We start from the raw sequence: 18,234 nt of genomic DNA on the forward strand, positions 1-18,234 counted from the left end.
GGGGGAGGAGGGGACGCGATGACGCGGGGTGGGCGGGAGTGGAGGGGAGAGGAGGGGACGCGAAGACACGGGGCGGAGGGGAGGGGGGAGGAGAGGAGGGGACGCGATGACGCGGGGTGGGCGGGAGGGGAAAGGCCGAGGAGGGTGAGTCCTGGCGGGTCCGGGGCTTCCCGAGGGGCCGCTCAGTGCTGGCACCGAGGCTCCGAGCGCACGCGGGGTGCAAACGACGCCCCACTTTGCAGAGGGGAAGTCGCGGGCTCACGTACCGGGTCCGAAGCCAGCGGATGCCGCGCGGATCCCGCGCGCCGGAAGCCCCGCGGCGGCCGTCCGGCAGGCGAGCGGAACCCGAGTGTGGCGGACCAGGGTGGGGCGGAGCCGCGCGAACGGACCGGAAGTTGGTCCGCCGCGTTTTCTGCCCGCGGCGCGCAGCGAAGGATCGGCTCCGGCGGGCGCTGTCTGCGCCTACGCCTCCAGCCGGGCGCCGAGGGGGCCCCGGGGCGGCGGCGGCGGGTCTCCGAGTCCCTGAGCCGGACGGTGAGCGCGGCGCAGGGTCCGGCCTGGGCGGAGGCCGCTTCCTTCCCCTGCGCCATCCCCGGCCCCGCCGCCGCGCTGCTGTCGTCAGTGGAGCGGGCCTGGGGCGCGGGCGGGTCTCGGCGGGGCGCGGGGCCGCCGGCGATTTCGGGGTGCGCGGCCTCCGTTGCCCCGCCCTCCCTGGTCAGGGGGCAGCCCTTCTGCAGGGGCGCTCTGTGCTTTGAGCCAGTTTAGTGGGTCTTCTCAGGTAGAGCAGCACGGTTTGTTTCTCTACCTGGGTTCTGGTTACCGGGAGAAAATTAGGAAACGCTGACGGGCGCCTGGCGGGCTCGGTCGGTGGAGCCTGGGACTCTTGGTCTCGGGGTGAGTTCGGGCCCACGATGGGTGTGGAGATTACTAGAAGAGATAAACCTTAAGAGAAAGAAAAAGGAGGAAACACTGAAACACTGATGTTCTTAACAGCGTTACATTGTAGTTTTCTGGCTCCGGAGATTGAAGACTGGAGAAACTCCTCTCTTTAAAGTGTGACTGCATTCATTTTCTCATGGCTCTTTGAGGTCTCTCGTGCCATTTACCAATTAAGTAAAATAATTCCAGTTTTTTTTTAGTCTAAAGGATGACGCTTTAAGCCTCCGGTAACAAAGTAATTTAATCTTCCACCCTCTACCCCAGGAACCCCCCCCCAAAAAACACCCCACTGGCTCTCAGAAAATAATACCTAGCCCTTTGGTTTCCTTAGAGTGTGACATGTGATTACAAATTCTCTTCTTAGTCTTCCAGCAGGACGTGACGTGATGATCTGAATTTTTGTCTTCCAGCTTACTGTGAGGATGAGGGGGAGCTCCCTCGCTGAACAGACTATTTAAGAAGAGAACTACTTGTATGCACGTAGAATTTACTGCCTCTCTTCAAAAGATGAACCCAACTAATCCTTTTAGTGGGCAGCAGCCTGGGGTTTTCCCAGCATCTACCAGTGGCCCCATAGGAACATTTCAGGCTAAGCCACCTTTTCGATTTGGTCAGCCTTCTCCTTTTGGTCAAAATAATACATTATCTGGGAAAACCTCAGGATTTTCACAGGTAGCCAGCTTTCCGACATCTTCTGGAGTAAGTCCTTCTTCAGCACAAACATTAGGATTCTCCCAAACCTCAAATGTTGGACTCTTTTCTGGACTTGAACACACTCCAGCTTTTGTAGCTGCCTCTGGGTCTTCAAGTTCATGTGTGCCTGCAAACCCAGGATTTAGTTTTAAATCACCCAATTTTGGGGCTTTCCCAAGTACTTCTACGTTTGGACCAGAAACTGGGGAAATAGCAGGCTCTGGTTTTGGGAAAACAGAGTTTAGCTTTAAGCCTCTGGAAAATTCTGTGTTTAGACCAATATTTGGGGCTGAATCTGAGCCAGAGAAAACTCAGAGCCCAATTACTTCTGGATTTTTCACATTTTCTCACCCAATTAGTAGTGGGCCTGGGGGACTGGCTCCATTTTCTTTTCCTCAGGTGACAAGCAGTTCAGCTGCCAATTCAAACTTTACCTTTTCAAAACCAGTCAATAGTAATAATTCATCATCTGCCTTTACCTCTGCTTTGTCAAACCAAAATGTAGAGGAAGAGAAGAGGGCCCCTAAGTCACTATTTGGAAGTTCTAATAGTAGCTTCACTAACTTCCCCATACCTTCAGGGCCTCTGGGTGAACCATTCCCAGTTAGCAAAACAGGTGCGAGACAAGGATGTGAAGAACGTGTTTCCCAAATGGAGCCACTTCCCAGCCTCATGAAAGGACTGAAAAGGAAGGAGGACCAGGATCGCTCCCCAAGGAGACATGGCCATGATGCAGCAGAAGACTTGGATGCTCTGTCGAGGGGAGATCATCCTCCAGATAAACGACCTGTCCGCCTGAATCGACCCCGGGGAGGCACCTTGTTTGGTCGAACGATACAAGATGTCTTCAAAAGCAATAAAGAAGTAGGTCGTCTGGGCAATAAGGAATCTAAAAAGGATATTGGCTGTGCCGAATCTGGGGAAAATGACCACATGGCCATCCCAGGAGGGAGTCAGTCTGTCTTGGCACCTTCCCGGCTCCCCGGTGTGAATAAAGAGGAAGAAACTGAAAGTAGAGATAAAAAAGAAGGTGAGCCTTCTATATGTGCACCATCCAGTAAATGCTGCTGGCAGGTTCTTGGTAAATTTCCTTGGGTCTTAGTTTGATGTTTCTGGTAAATTTTCTGTAAACACTAGGAATTCTAACATGCCAAGAGCATGTCCTACGTGAACATTTCCTTTGCTTTTACATAGTTGGTGCCTCCTATATGAAATGTTACGTCTGGGGGGCGATTGGCCGGCTCAGTTGGAAGAGCATGTGGCTCTTTTTTTTTTTTTTAATATTTTATTTATTTATCTGACAGAGAGAGACACAGCGAGAGAGGGAACACAAGCAGGGGGAGTGGGAGAGGGAGAAGCAGGGTTTCTGCCGAGCAGGGAGCCTGATGCGGGGCTCGATCCCAGGACCCTGGGACCATGACCTGAGCTGAAGGCAGCCGCTTAACTGACTGAGCCACCCAGGTGCCCCGAGCATGTGGCTCTTGATCTCGGGGTCATGAATTGGAGCCCCACGTTGGATGTGGAGATTACTTAAAAATAAATAAATACATAAACTTTGAAATGTTATATCTGATGCATTTTTTAAAAGATTTATTTATTTTATTTATTTTATTTATTTTATTTTATTTTATTATTATTATTATTTTTAAAGATTTTATTTATTTATTTGACAGAGAGAGACATAGCGAGAGAGGGAACACAAGCAGGGGGAGGGGGAGAGGGAGCCTGATGTGGGACTCGATCCTGGGACTCCAGGATCATGACCTGAGCCGAAGGCAGTCGCTTAACCGACTGAGCCACCCAGGCGCCCAAGATTTATTTATTTTAGAGAGAGAGAACACAATAGGGGGAGGGGCAGAAGGAGAGGGAGAGAATCTCAAGCAGGCTAACTCCCCGCTGAGCTCAGAGCCTGATACGGGCCCAATCTTACCACCCTGAGATCATGACTGGACCCAAAATCAAGAGTCGGCTGCTTAACTGACTGAGCCACCTAGGCGCCCCATCTGATACATTTCCATGCCCGTTCTATCCCTAGATTCTCTAAGAGGAACGCCTGGACGTCAAAGTAAAAGAAGCGAGAGCACAGACAGTCTTGGGGGCTTGTCTCCTGCTGAAATCACAGCAATCCAGTGTAAGAACATCCCTGACTCTCTCAATGACAGAACCATTCTGGAGAACCACTTTGGTAAAATTGCTAAAGTGCAGCGTATCTATACCAGGCGCAGCAAAAAGCTGGCAGTGGTGTATTTTTTTGATCATGTGAGTATTTCCAAGAAATTTAATGTGAGTGAAAAAAAATTTGAACTTTGTCACTTTGAAACCTGTTTTTTAATCTGTCAGTTATTTGCTAGAATTTGGGCAAGCGCTCGAATATCTTATTCTTTTTTTTTTTTTTAAACATTTTATTTATTTGACGGAGAGAGACACAGCGCGAGAGGGAACACAAGCAGGGGGAGTGGGAGGGAGAAGCAGGCTTCCCACGGAGCAGGGAGCCCGATGTGGGGCTCGATCCCAGGACCCCAGGATCCTGACCTGAGCCGAAGGCAGACGCTTAACGACTGAGCCACCCAGGCGCCCTCGAATATCTTATTCTTTTTTTTTTTTTTTAAAGATTTTATTTATTTATTTGAGAGAGAGAGAGAATGAGAGACAGAGATCATGAGAAGGAGGAGGGTCAGAGGGAGAAGCAGACTCCCTGGCAAGCAAGGAGCCCAATGCGGGACTTGATCCCGGGACTCCAGGATCATGACCTGAGCCGAAGGCAGTCGCTCAACCAACTGAGCCACCCAGGCGCCCTCGAATATCTTATTCTTAACTTAGGCTGGAATAGCACTGTTTATTTCATAACTTGGGGTTATTCATGGAAAGCTTGTAGTCCCTACTGAATCAGTGTTCTAGAAATGCTGGGTGAGTGATTCCATGAGTCAGATTCCTCTGACATGCATGGGAGTGGCTCTGTAATCACACGGCACTTTTTCCAAATTGAGTTTTCTTGTTTTATTTGGTCATAGTGCATAATCACTGTAAACATCCAAACAGTACAGAAAAAGTAGACTCCCCTTGTAATCGCACTCTCCAGAGGTAACTGATGTTACTTGTTTGATTTATACCTTGACGGTAAATACACATATAGGCACATACATGCATGACACATTGGTTGTAGGGTGTGTGCATACAGGGGGCATTCACATTATGTAGCTTTATATCTTTATTGTTTTTTTCTGAATATCCTTGTGGGGAAAAATAAGGTTCTATAGAATTTGTAAAGTAGAAGCATGTCTTTATACTTTTTTTTTTAATGATAAAAGTATAGCCTGTTAATGTAGGAGGAAAAAACAAATCTATGGGAGGGTAAATCTTTGCAAGTATGTAGTCATGTTGGTTTTACACAAATGGGATCACACTGCATATGCTGTCTGGTAACCTTTCCAGGTAGCAATCTTCAGTATTTTCTGAAATCAATAAATAGCCTAGATTAGAATAGGCTTGTTAAGCGCTACGTGGCATTCTATCCTGTTGACCTACTTGGCCAATTTTCTATTTGTGGACATTTTGTGTATGTATTTCTGATTGGCTTATATCCTTTGTTTAAATTCCTGAAGTTCTGTGCCAAAATACATGCATAGCCTTAGGGGTTTTGATGTTTATTCCTGTTGATTTTTTTTTCAATTCAGTGGCATTAATTACATTCACAATGTTGTACAACCATCACCACTGTCTATTTCCGGAACTTTTTCATCATCCCAAACGGAAACTCTAACCACTAAGCAATATCTCCCCATTTTCTCCTTCCTTCAGCCCTTGGTGACCTCTAATCTATTTTCTGTCTCTATGAATTTGCCTATTCTAGAAATTATTTTTAAGTGGAATCATATCGTATTTGTCCTGTTTATTTCGGTCAGCATAATGTTTTCAATGTTTGTCCATGTGGTTGTACTTCATTCCTTTTATGGTTGAATAATATTCCATTGTATAGTATAATATTCCAGTATATTACATGTTGTTTATTAATCTGCCAATGGACAGAGGTTGTTTCTACTTTTTGGCTATTTTGAATAATGCTGCCATGAACACGGTGTGCAAATATCTCAAGACCCTGCTTTTAATTCTGTTGGGTATATACTTAGGAATGGAATTGCTGGCTCATATGCATTGTTTTTTGTTTTTGTTTTTTAAGTAATTTGGCTATTGAGATGTATTTGCACTTCTAGCTGAATCCTAAAAAATATTAATGTAATAAATATGTAAATTGTCATTGTAAGCAGTTCATTGATACATATAATGCCGAGGTTCCCTAATTACCCTCATCTCTCCTGTTACCCAAGAGCAAACACCATTACCCAGTATGGTGTGTATTTTTCTAGACATTTTTGTAGGTATGTCTGTAGGTACACTAATATGTAGTTGGTTTTGTGATAAATTGTACCCCATGTGTATCATTGTCTTCCTTTTGTCTTCGAGTGTGACTTGGCAATCTTTCCATTACTGTATGTGTAATCAGATGGTGAGAGTCATCTCACCAAATGCCAACAAGGCCAAGCTATGGGTTCTATCCCAGTAAAGTCATTACTTTCAAAAAGTAGAAGAGCTAACCCACACCTGTGAGATGGGTGAGGGAGGCGAGGACTGTGTGGTCAGAACATGTAGGGGCGGAGGCACCTCTGTGGTGCAGAATTTTGCTACTGCATTTGTGGTTTTAATCTCATTTCCTTTGGTGTCCTGATGTCCTCATACGTTGTGTTGTGGACTGTTTTCTAGGTGTCTGCAGCCTTGGCTAGGAAGAAGGGGAAAGGCTTGCATAAAGACATGGCTATCTTTTGGCACAAGAAGAAAATAAGTGAGTTTGTAATTATTCTTGGTGTAGTCTCCAGTCCTCTGTGTACCACGCCCTCCGAGCTGTCACCAGTGCCAGGGTGGGGCTGGCTGTCGGTGCATCCTGTGTCTCGGAGTGTTTCTGTGGGCTCCTCTGGAACCTCCTGTGACAATTAAGAGAGTATTACTTTTTCTTTTCTTTTTTTTTTAAGATTTTCTTTATTTATTTGACAGAGAGAGAGATAGCGAGAGCAGGAACACAAGCAGGGGGAGTGGGAGAGGGAGAAGCAGGCTTCCCGCAGAGCAGGGAAACCCACATGGGGCTTGACCCCAGGACCCTGGGGTCATGACCTGAGCCAAAGGCAGACGCCCAATGACTGAGCCACCCAGGCGCCCCGAGAGTATTACTTTTTCAAACACAGTAAAAAAGTCCACTGCGAAGTGATTTGTGACTCATGAACTCTGCTCTTGTGTCCTCAGGTCCCAACAAGAAGCCCTTTTCCGTGAAGGAGAAGAAGCCGGGTGACGGCGAAGCCGGCCAGAGCCCCGAGGACACACCCTTTCAGCACTCTCCTCTTGGCAAGCCTGTGGTGAGGGCCGCAGCTGGCACCCTCCTGAGTAAAAGGTGCGGCCGGTCCTTCCTGTGGGTGCTCCGACTTCTGTGCCCTCGGCAGCAGTCGTGCCAGAGCATGGCAGGGAAGTGGGTGATACGCTGATGCTTGAGCAGGGGGAATGGGGCCTGGGAGAGGGAGAGGAGGGCGTGGTGGGAGGGCAGGGGGGAGATGGCTGGGCAGAGCCCCTGGGCTGCTCGCTTGTCTTGTTCAGTCCTGTGTCCCATGCGCTTGTACTGGCACCTGATGTGTATCAGTGTGTAAGGAGGACTTTTTCCCTTAAGAGGTCTAACTGGCTATGATCAAGTGTTCCTCAAAGCTCCTTGTGGCAGTTTCCAGTATGACTTTCTGTAGGTCCAGCTTATTACGGTGAGGCAGTCCCCCTCGGCCGCGCGATAGCTGGGGAGCCAGGGGTCTAGCTCTCAGGTGGGGGTGGGCACATGGTGTGTGCCTCACATGGCCTCCCCATCTGAATGGAAATCTGTTCCCAGAGCCCCCAACTTCCCGCATGACCCCCCCCCCCACAGCCTGCTTCTGTTTGATCCTTCATGTATTTTGGTTAGTATATTGTTTCCTTACTTTTCATTTCACAGTTAGCACTTTAGTTACTGATTTGTTTTGCTTTTTACTTTCCCACTCAGTCATATCTTCAACATTAGAGTTCACTGAATATCGAAAGCCAACTAGAAAATGGGGAAGCTCAGAGACATTGCTCATTTCTGTTCAGTATATCCTTCTACCAGAGTGAAGTGATGTATGAAAACGTGTAGGCGTGTGATTTCCTCATGGTGTTTAAGTGTGTTTTTTGTTTTTTTTTTTTTTCAAATCCCAAGCTGAATTTCATTTTTTTGAGATACAGATCTTTGGATATTCATTTAGCTGTTTAAATGGGCTCATCTCATTCTTAAAAAGTATGGAATATTTTATTTTATTCTGTTTTTTTTTTTTTTAAGATTTTATTTTATTTTTGAGAGAGAGCGTAAGCGTGCACGAGTGGTGGGGAGGGGCAGAAGGAGAAGCAGACTCCCCGCTGAGCAGGGAGCCAGACGTGGGGCTCGATCCCAGGACCCCAGGATCATGACCTGAGCCGAAGGCAGACACTTAATGACTGAGCCACCCAGGCGCCCAAAAAGTATGGAATATTTTAAAACCACAGAGAATGACAAGAGTAACACCTTCGTGCTCATCACTAGCGTTGTCAGGGCTTGTCTCACGTCAGTATTCTACTTTGTCAGTTTTGGAGGAGCAGAAAGTCTTGAATGGTGGAAGCATTCAGAAGTAGAAGTGATAGAAGCACCTGATGGATACAAGGCCCTTGATGTCTTACTTTCTTTGTAGCTCTCCAGTGAAGAAGCCAAGTCTTCTAAAGACCCATCAGTTTGAGGGAGACCCTTTTGACTCGGGCTCCGAGGGCTCTGAGGGTCTCGGGCCATGTGTGTCATCACTCAGCAGCCTGATAGGCACCGTGGCTGAGACTTCTGAGGAGAAGTACCGCCTGCTTGACCAGAGGGATAGGATCATGCGGCAAGGTATGGTGGGCGCACCTCAGCAGCGGTCCAGAGACCTGGCTAAGGTCATGGTAAGGTCACTGTGGGAGCTGGGAAGAGGGAGCAACCCCTGCCCATGGGGCTCCACTGTCATCGAGTCTCTGGGTCCTCCAATGCCCTGCATATAATCTTTCCTGTGAGCTGGTTTCCCAAGGGGATGGAAGACATGGATTATAATGTAGATATGTCTTTAATTTTATTTTTGGAAGAAAATCCATAAACTATTGACCCATGCTAAATGAAACATTTTAAAGGGCCATTTTTATTTTATTTTATTTTTTTTTAAGATTTTATTTATTTATTTGAGACAGAGAGAATGAGAGAGAGAGAGAGCACATGAGAGGGGGGAGGGTCAGAGGGAGAAGCAGGCTTCCCGCTGAGCAGGGAGCCTGATGCGGGACTCGATCCAGGGACTCCAGGATCATGACCTGAGCCGAAGGCAGTCGCTCAACCAACTGAGCCACCCAGGCGCCCTTAAAGGGCCATTTTTAGACATTCAGAAAGCATATATTAAACAAAAATCCAAATGTTTGGTTTGACAGAAATCCCCACAAATAAAACTTAAGAAATGTCAACCCAGGAGAAAAATCTGTAACTCATCACAAAGGCCTGATTTTCCTGATATAGAAAGTACTGTGGAAGTCATTGTGACAAAAGCCAGCCCAGTAGAGAAATGAGTAGGGGGTCAGAAGAGTTACAGAAAAGGAAGTACACCTGACCTTGACCAACACAAGGCTAGGGGTGCTGGCCCCCTTACAGTCGAAAATCCACATATAACTTTTGACTCCTCAAAAACTTAACTGCTGATAGCCTGCTGGTGACTTACTTATAACAGTCAGTTAACACATATTTTGTGTGTTATGTGTATCATATACTGCATTCCTACAATAAATTAAGCTAGAGAAAAGAAAATGTTATTAAAATGATAAGAGAAAATACATTTACAGTACTGTAAAAAATCTGTGTATGAGTGGACCTGCACATTTCAAACCTGTGTTGTTCCAGAGTCAACTGTGTCATGAATTGGTTTTTAAACATATGGAAAGGTGCTCACCCCATCACACACAGCAGTCCAGTTATACCTGCAGAGGTGGCCTCTCCCCTGTTACACCATGATGCTATCTCCTTGAGCCGGCTGTGGACGGCTGCACTGCTCCGGTAGAGGGCAGGTTGGCAGTATCTTCTGGCCTTAGGAAAGCCGTGCCTTTGACCCAGCATCCCACGCCCAGAAGTGTGTGTGTGTGTGTGTGTGTGTGCACACGTGTGTGTGTTCCACATACAAGGTTGTTTTTGATGACAAAGATTGGGAATTGATTGTCCACATAGCAAGATTCTAAACAGTCTGAAAGAAGACTGTTTATGGAAGTCTTTAAAGTCTGGAAGAAGACTTTATGGAAAAAAATGAAGATTTATTGTGAAGTAGGAAATCATAGTGTGGAAGTATGTAGTATGCTACCCGTTGTGTATAAATAAGGGGGTAAGTGTACCTGCCTGTGGGTACATAAAGTAGTCCTGGAGGTATGAAAAGATCTGTTCACGTTGTCTCAGAGAGGGGAGCAAGGTGGGGGGGTCTATTTTGACATTTTTATACCTTTGGAATATAACCCAGGTGAATATATTACCTATTCAAAAAATAAGTATTCTGTTAACTTTAAAAAAATATGTGCAATGACCACACATAAAAGGAGAAAGTATTTGTGCTTTTTTTGCAAAGTTTTTTTTTTTAAAGGTTTTATTTATTTATTTGAGAGAGAGAGAGAGAGTGAGAGAGAGAAATGGAGAAGGGGGAACAGCAGAGGGAGAGGGAGAAGCAGACACCCCACTGAGCAGGGATCCTGACATGGGGCTTGATCCTGGGACTCTGGGATCATGACCTGAGCTGAAGGCAGACACTTAACTGACTGAGCCATCCAGGCGCCCCTGCAAAGTTTTTTTTTAATTAAATTTAGCTGTGGGATTTTACTCTTTTTAGAAGCTGTGAATAAGTGGAATAATCACAGTGCTTCCTTAACATGGTAATAAAAGCTGCTGTCATACATTATGTCATTGACATGGTGATTTTTATATTCCAAATAAAATTAGTAGGTGTTGAAATTTTTCAAGATAAAAATAAGGTGTGTGTATTTTGAGCTTGAAGTTGTTGTAATCCATCTCATTTAAAAGATATTTTTGTAACTTTAATTTTGTGGGAAGTAAGAGTAGTTTATTCAGGACCCAGGTTCTCTTAGGTGTTCTCTTAGGTGATTCTTGTTCTATCAACAACAGAATGAGATAGAAGCGATGAAGTACTGAGTTTGCTATTTACAATTAGCAAATTGATCTTTTTAACAAACATACTGCAGCATGACTGTTTATCGTTCAGACTGCTGTGGAGCCACGGACAGTGATCAGCGTGCCCCCCACCTGCATCATGCAGTGCAGACCTGTGACTTTTGCGGGGGGACGAGGCCTCTGGGTGCCCTGGTACCTGACGTGATAGGCCATGCTTCCCTTTCAGCGCTTTACTTTGTCATTTGTGTGTGGCATTTGCCTTTAGTTTTATTTTTCCTTTTATTATCATAGTAACTGTGTGATACGTTACTTTTTACTTGTCATTTAGCTCGGGTGAAAAGAACCGACCTGGACAAAGCGAGGACTTTTGTTGGGACATGCCCAGATATGTGTCCTGAAAAGGAGCGGTACATGCGGGAGACCCGGAGCCAGCTGAGCGTGTTTGAAGTGGTCCCAGGGACTGACCAGGTGGAGCCCCGTGTCCTCGTGGGGTTCCTCTCTAGGCCGCTGTCCGTAATTAATCTTCAGGGTGGAGGTGGGCTATATAGGAGGTGGGGCTTATTCTTTTATAATTTCGGTACATATTGATACTTGATTTGGGCGTTTACCTTTTTAGAGGGTGGCAGGGATTTAGGGGGTGGCTACTATTAACATTCATATTAAATTGTTTGTACTGTGAGGTGGGTACTAAATAATCTTATATAGGATAATTGGACCCCAAGGTACTCTAAGGTATAGCTGTAGATACAGATTTGTTTCATAGATTAAAAGTTTCTTTTCACAATTTTCTTCCTATCCTTTTCTGTGTTTGTGTTTTGCACAGTGAGATTATGCTCTGGGTGCCATTCTGAATGAATCCTTTTCACTTAAAATAGTATCACATTTTCTTTTCTGATAAACTCTATCAGCATTTTTTAAACAACAGCCTATTATTTGATTAGGTAGCTCTGTCAAAACTTCCCATTTTGCAATCACTAGATATTTAAATTTCATTAATAATTCTATTGGGCATATTGTGTGTAACAAGTCTAAGGTATGTAGACTATTTCCTTTTGATAGATCCTAAGGGTGTGACCTTTCTTCAGGTTCCTGAATCATGTGTGTGCCAATGCATATTCCTAAATTGTTCCCTGGGAAATCTGCATCATGTTAGATCCTTTTTCCTCTTTGTTAATTTTGCTTGCGGACTTCTCTCTTGTTTGGTGGGGTTTTTTGTTGTTGTTGTTTTTTAAAGATCTTATTTTTAACTAATGTCTACACCCAAGGTGGGGCTTGAACTTATAACTCTTACATCGACAGTCACATGCTCCACGGACTGAGCCAGCTGAGTGCCCCTTGGCTGGCGGTTCTAAGTTGCCCTTGCCCAGTGTGGGGCCCTCGGCTGGGTAGGAGTGTCACAGCAGAGGCCCCTGCCTCAGGAGACGGTCATGCTGGCTTACGGTGGATGCCCAGTCCTGGGGACGTCTGGTCTTCTGCCCTTGGCCACATGTCTTCAGCCTCCTTTGCAGGTGGGACAGCTCCAGGCCTATGCCCTGCAAGGCTCCTGCTGCTGTCTCTGTTTCCTTTCTAGTCTGTGTGGACTTAACTTTGGGGTTTGAGTGTGGCTGAGGTCTGTTAAAATGCTTCAGAGTCCTTTACCTGTCACACCTCTGCCCTTGGAACCATGCAGGTATATCTCTACTTACCTTCCTTCTTTTTTTTAATTTTTAAGTAATCTCTGCACCCAGTGTTGGCTTGAACTCGCAACCCTGAGATCAAGAGTTTCACACTCCACTGACTGAGCCAGCCAGGCGCCCCCACTTACATTACTTCTGCTTCTTCGCTCCTCATTGTATTTGTCAAAAACAAGTTTCTTGTTTGTTTTTGAATTTTGATCATTACCTTCAAACAAATTTTACATTTTTTTTAAAGTCTTTTTTTTTTTTTTAAGATTTTATTTATTTATTTGAGAGAGAGAGAATGAGAGAGAGCATGAGAGGGGGGAGGGTCAGAGGGAGAAGCAGACTCCCCGCCGAGCAGGGAGCCCGACGCGGGACTCGATCCCGGGACTCCAGGATCATGACCTGAGCCGAAGGCAGTAACTCAACCAACTGAGCCACCCAGGCGCCCCAAATTTTACTTTTTTTTTTAAAGTCTTTTTTTTTTTTTTAAGATTTTATTTATTTATTTGAGAGAGAGAGAATGAGAGACAGAGAGCATGAGAGGGAGGAGGGTCAGAGGGAGAAGCAGACTCCCTGCCGAGCAGGGAGCCCGATGCGGGACTCGATCCCGGGACTCTAGGATCATGACCTGAGCCGAAGGCAGTCGCTTAACCGACTGAGCCACCCAGACGCTCCAAATTTTACATTTTTTTTTTTTGAAAGATTTTATTTATTTGAGAGAGAGAGAATGAGAGAGCATGAGAGGGGGGAGGGTCAGAGGGAGAAATAGACTCCCTGCCAAGCAAGGAGCCCGATGCGGGACTCGATCCCGGGACTCCAGGATCACAACCTGAGCTGAAGGCAGTTGCCCAACCAACTGAGCCGCCCAGGCGCCCCAAACTTTACATTTTAAAATTATATTCTGTAGTATTGATCTTGTATGAGTATGTGGGTGATTTTCCTCCTCGTTTTAAGGCACAGCTGTGGGGAGGCTGGCCCAGCACCTGACACCCAGCTCTTTGCCCCGACTGTGTGTCCCCAGGTGGACCACGCGGCAGCTGTGAAGGAATACAGCCGCTCTTCCGCTGATCAGGAAGAGCCCCTCCCGCATGAGCTGCGGCCCTCGGCAGTGCTCAGCAGGACCATGGACTACTTGGTGACTCAGATCATGGACCAGAAGGAGGGCAGCCTGCGGGACTGGTATGACTTCGTGTGGAACCGCACACGGGGCATACGGAAGGTATCAGCCGCTTCTAATCAGAAAATTAGAAAATGCATGTGAATTCCAGAGTTGAAGCAAGATTTCTTTTCATTTTACTCAGTTATATTTCATCTGTGTAAAAAAAAATGCTGTTATTTAAAATCATTACAAAGTCCTGTTAAAATGTGCTTCATGGGCTTTGTTTGAAATTGACATATGAGAAATTCAGGTAATCACGATTCTTCTAATCGTTTGTTCCCAATGCATGGAAATACATGCGTGTAATCTGTGTGTATACAAGACACATATGTATGTAAGGAGTGTGTGTGTGTGTAATACTTCCTCTTGCTTGTGGCCAGGACATCACACAGCAGCACTTGTGTGACCCTGTGACGGTGTCCCTGATTGAGAAGTGTACCCGGTTCCATATCCATTGTGCCCACTTCATGTGTGAGGAGCCCATGTCCTCCTTTGATGCCAAGATCAATAATGAGAACATGACCAAGTGCCTTCAAAGTCTGAAGGAGATGTACCAGGACCTGAGAAACAAGGGTGTGTCCTGTGCCAGCGAAGCTGAGTTCCAGGGCTACAACGTTCTGCTCAATCTCAACAAGGGGGACATCCTAAGGTAAACTTTCAAATTTGGAAGCTAGCCTAAGCTATATAAAAAGGCAGGGTTTTGTTTTGTTTTTTTTTAAAGACTTTATTTATATTTTTTAAGACTTTATTTATTTATTAGAGAGAGAGAGAGTGTATGCATGAGGGGCAGAGGGAAAGGGAGAAGCAGGGAGCCAGATGCGGGGCTCTCTTCTAGGACCTTGAGATCACAACCTGAGCCAAAGGCAGCCGCTTAACCTACTGAGCCACCCAGGTGCCCCCCCCCTTTTTTTTTAAGATTTTATTTATTTATTTAGAGAAAGCATGCAAGCGGGGGGAGGGGTAGAGGGGGGAGAGAGAATCTCCAGCAGACTCCCCACTGAGCGGGGCGCCCAAATGGGGCTTGATCTCATGACCCTGAGATCACGGACGACCTGAGCTGAAACCAAGAGTCAGGTGCTTACCGACTGAGCTACCTAGGAGCCCCGATAGGCATCTCTCTTGAGTGATTCAGTCAACTCTCTTTATTTACAAAGGAAGACAAAGTTAAATTTTGTTTTTTAGATGTCATCATCATCAAAAACAGCTGGCAATCATTTGGCATTAAAGTAATTCTTTGATAATCAATTCTTAAATTGATTTTTGCTTGAATTTGTTTATTTACCATCTTTTTAGAGAGCACCATTGTTCCCAATCCAGCTCAAGAGCAGCAGCTTTGAAGTTAGTAAACTGAATAGAATGGCAGATGTCACCATTAAGTCCCTCTTTCTCAGTATGGTTAAAATTTAGTTTTTTTTTTTTTTTAAATTACATCTATTTTCATGGACATTTTGTCTAATTAAAAATAAAATTGGGGGTGCCTGGGTGGCTCAGTCGGTTAAGCATCCAGCTCTTGATCTCAGCTTAGGTCTTGATCTCAGGGTTGTGAGTTCAAGCCCCCTGTTGGGCTCTGTGCTGGGCCTGGAACCTATTTAAAAAAAAAGGAAAAGAAAAAAATAAATAAAATTCTAACCCCTTTGTCTCCTTTAATTAACAGAGAAGTACAACAGTTCCATCCTGCTGTTAGAAATTCCTCTGAAGTGAAATTTGCTGTTCAGGCCTTTGCTGCATTGAACAGTAATAATTTTGTGAGATTTTTCAAACTGGTCCAGTCGGCTTCTTATCTGAATGCTTGTCTTTTACACTGTTACTTTAATCAGGTGAGTAATGTAGCTATACTTGAAGAATTGGAAGAAACCAGATCGTTACTTTTGGCGTTTAAGTGCTTCTCTATTCTGAGAACATTTTAACGGGTCCAGGCTAACTCTCGTGTAAGCATTGCAGCCACCCCTGGAGGATGTTGCCGCATTACCTTGTGTCACAGAGGCTGGCGCCGTGGACCGCTGGTGGAAAAAGCTGTATGATAGAAAATACTATTATTAAGTTTAGATCAGAGAAATCTCTTTAGAATGATATGACTTGAGTTCAGCACTATCATTTTCCTTGGAAACAAACCAAAAATCAAAAATTGCACATGCAAAGTCCCTGACTTAAAAATTCTTGTGTTATTAATCTGAATTTTTGGAGTGAACCTGATGATGCTGAATCCATTTCAATACTTATCTTAAGGGTCTGCTCCTTGTTGAGTACTGTGCTGTGCCTTGGGGTTGCAAACCTGGGGAAGACCCATGTCTTACCTGGTGCTTTACATAGGGTATGAATGCCTGGTCTCAAAATTCCCCAAGTCAGGTCTTCAGCCCTAGCCCCCTGACAGTGCATGCACTGTGCTGCCCCCCAGCTGTATGGGGTCCTCTGGGTGGGGAGGAGGCTGCCGGGGTGGGGGTGTGTGTGTGGGGGGGCTCTTAGGACCTGGTCAGCTGGCTCTATGACTCCAGGTTGTTTTTCTTCTTTGGTCACACATCAAGTCCTTTGGTAAACGGTGACTAAGCCCACGGTCATAGCCCAGGCGGAGGGTCTTCTTCAGGTGTGTTCATTGTCCTGTCTTATAATTGCCAATAGCACTGAAATTCTGGAACAAATGAAAAGATTTTTAACAACATGCCATTTGGGGAACTCTGTACATTCAATACATAAAACTGATAGCTACTATTTTCAGAATGATTATGTAATGTTCTTAGAATATTGGCCATTTGTGCCCGTTTTAATAACTTGAAACAAAAAAGACATCTGAGTACTTTAGAGAAACGCAGTGTTTGACCTGGTCCCATTGGCTCCCTTGCTCAGCTCCACCTGCTGTGATGCTTCCTGTCCCTCCAACCCCAGCCCACTACTGCCTCAGGGCCTTTGCACTTGCTGTTCTCACTGCTGTTCTTTCTCCTCACAGAGCCATATGGTGCTCACCTTCTTCAGGTCTTGGCTCGGCTGCCACCTTCTCAGCAGAGCCCACCCTGCCTGCCTGCCCTCCTCCTCTGCCTTCCTCTGGTGCACTGTCACCGTTAAATGTACTGTGTATGTCACGGGTTCAGTTTGTTCGTTGTTGGTCTCTCCCTAACACATCAGTTCTGGGGGCAGGGATTTTGCTTTGTTCATTGTTGCGTGCTGCACGTTAACAATGCCAGATAAGAAATAAATACTTGATAAACACTGTTGGAATTGAAGAACACTGCAAGAGGAAGCAAGGGTCACTGAGAGTCCTAGACCCACATACAAGTTTTGTTAACATTTTCCTGTCTTCTTTTTTTAAAGTACTTCTTACGAATTCCATGCCATTTCTGCATTTTTCCATGGCACTCTATCATCTCTGTGATAACTTTTAGTGCCACAGAGCTTTTTGTCAAGTGGATAGTGCACAGTTGACCTTCCACATGATCTGCTGATGGATGACTTGTCTTCTAGGGTTTCTTGTGTGGGTGTGTGTGTTTTAGACTTTATTTGTCAGAGAGAGCGCGTGTGCACACACAAGCTGGGGAAGTGGCAGGCAGAGGGAGAAGCAGGCTCCCCGCTGAGCAAGGAGCCTGATGTGGGGCTCGATCCCAGGTCCCCGTGATCATGACCTGAGCCGAACGCAGACGCTTAACCGACTGAGCCACCCAGGTGTCCCTAACCGTTCCTGTGTATGAGACTGTTTCACATGCATTTCTGGGCATCTTCTGCTGAGCAAATCCCCTGGTGATTGCTAAGCTTGGGCCTCTTAGTACCAGATTGCTTTCCAGAGGGACTGAGCAGTAGCAGGACCCTGTCCCCCACGGTGGCATTTTGTGGTCACGGAATGACTGGCTCCTTAACACTGCAGTGATTTTGCTTCTCTCTTCAGATCCGCAAAGATGCTCTCCGAGCGCTCAACATCGCGTACACTGTGAGCACGCAACGCTCCACTGTCTTTCCCCTGGATGGCGTGGTGCGCATGCTGCTCTTCAGAGACTGTGACGAGGCCACAGACTTCCTGAACTACTGTGGTCTCACTGTCTCTGATGGGTAAGAGCAGAGGGTGGCTGCGGGACCTCTCTTTTTTTTTTTTCTCTTTTAGTTCTGATAAAGGGCTGGGAAGTGCAGCTACGTGCCAGGCCCCAGAGAGGGCCCATTCTGCATGCTGCCTCCCTGGGGTGCAGGTGAACACAGCGAGGCTCAGAATGGGCTGGGGAGAATCCCCAGATCAGACACTGCTTGTTAGCGGATTGGCGTTCAGACCTATTTCTTTGCAATTTTAAAATCATGCTTTTCATAAGATACTGAAGAAATTAAAGGTAAAGGTTAGGGTCTTCCTTATTCTTTCTCTCGAAGATGATTTCTGCTGGCCAGTGACTACCACTGCCGACCTGTGGTGGCCCAGACAGGCACTGGTGGGCCAGGCCAGGGGCTTCTGTGCTGCTTGGAGTCAGTGTTTTTTGTTTTTTTTTTTTTTAAAGATTTTATTTATTTATTTGACAGAGAGAGACATAGCGAGAGAGGGAACACAAACAGGGGGAGTGGGGGAGGGGAGAAGC

The 18,234-nt window shown here is 45.9% G+C and overlaps 2 protein-coding genes across 9 annotated transcripts in view; one reads left to right on the forward strand and one right to left on the reverse strand.

The window, feature by feature from the left end:
* YBEY (ybeY metalloendoribonuclease) overlaps positions 1-336 on the reverse strand; it is a 9,685-nt gene extending 9,349 nt beyond the window's left edge. For 2 of the 3 annotated variants that reach the window (XM_044913221.1, XM_021679122.2), the window contains exon 1: positions 267-336. The gene's annotated coding sequence lies outside the window, so the exon portion shown is untranslated. The remainder of the gene's footprint in view (positions 1-266) is intronic. The other variant, XM_021679123.2, reaches the window with a different exon arrangement.
* Positions 337-420: 84 nt separating this feature from the next.
* Positions 421-18,234, forward strand: part of LOC110571097 (minichromosome maintenance complex component 3 associated protein) — a 54,151-nt gene continuing 36,337 nt past the window's right edge. For 4 of the 6 annotated variants that reach the window (XM_021679213.1, XM_021679217.1, XM_021679215.1 and 1 more), the window contains exons 1-11: positions 421-534; positions 1,350-2,662; positions 3,668-3,891; positions 6,391-6,469; positions 6,925-7,069; positions 8,394-8,584; positions 11,202-11,341; positions 13,556-13,753; positions 14,074-14,342; positions 15,348-15,510; positions 17,565-17,725. In XM_021679213.1, coding sequence (XP_021534888.1) covers positions 1,414-2,662; positions 3,668-3,891; positions 6,391-6,469; positions 6,925-7,069; positions 8,394-8,584; positions 11,202-11,341; positions 13,556-13,753; positions 14,074-14,342; positions 15,348-15,510; positions 17,565-17,725 — 2,819 coding nt within the window. In that variant the 5' untranslated portion in view covers positions 421-534; positions 1,350-1,413. Of the gene's footprint in view, positions 535-678; positions 779-838; positions 895-1,349; positions 2,663-3,667; positions 3,892-6,390; positions 6,470-6,924; positions 7,070-8,393; positions 8,585-11,201; positions 11,342-13,555; positions 13,754-14,073; positions 14,343-15,347; positions 15,511-17,564; positions 17,726-18,234 lie in introns of those variants that run through there. The other 2 variants (XM_044919269.1, XM_021679214.1) reach the window with 2 other exon arrangements.

Source organism: Neomonachus schauinslandi, chromosome 1 (genome assembly GCF_002201575.2).
Source record: "Neomonachus schauinslandi chromosome 1, ASM220157v2, whole genome shotgun sequence".
NCBI classification, from domain to species: Eukaryota; Metazoa; Chordata; class Mammalia; order Carnivora; family Phocidae; genus Neomonachus; species Neomonachus schauinslandi.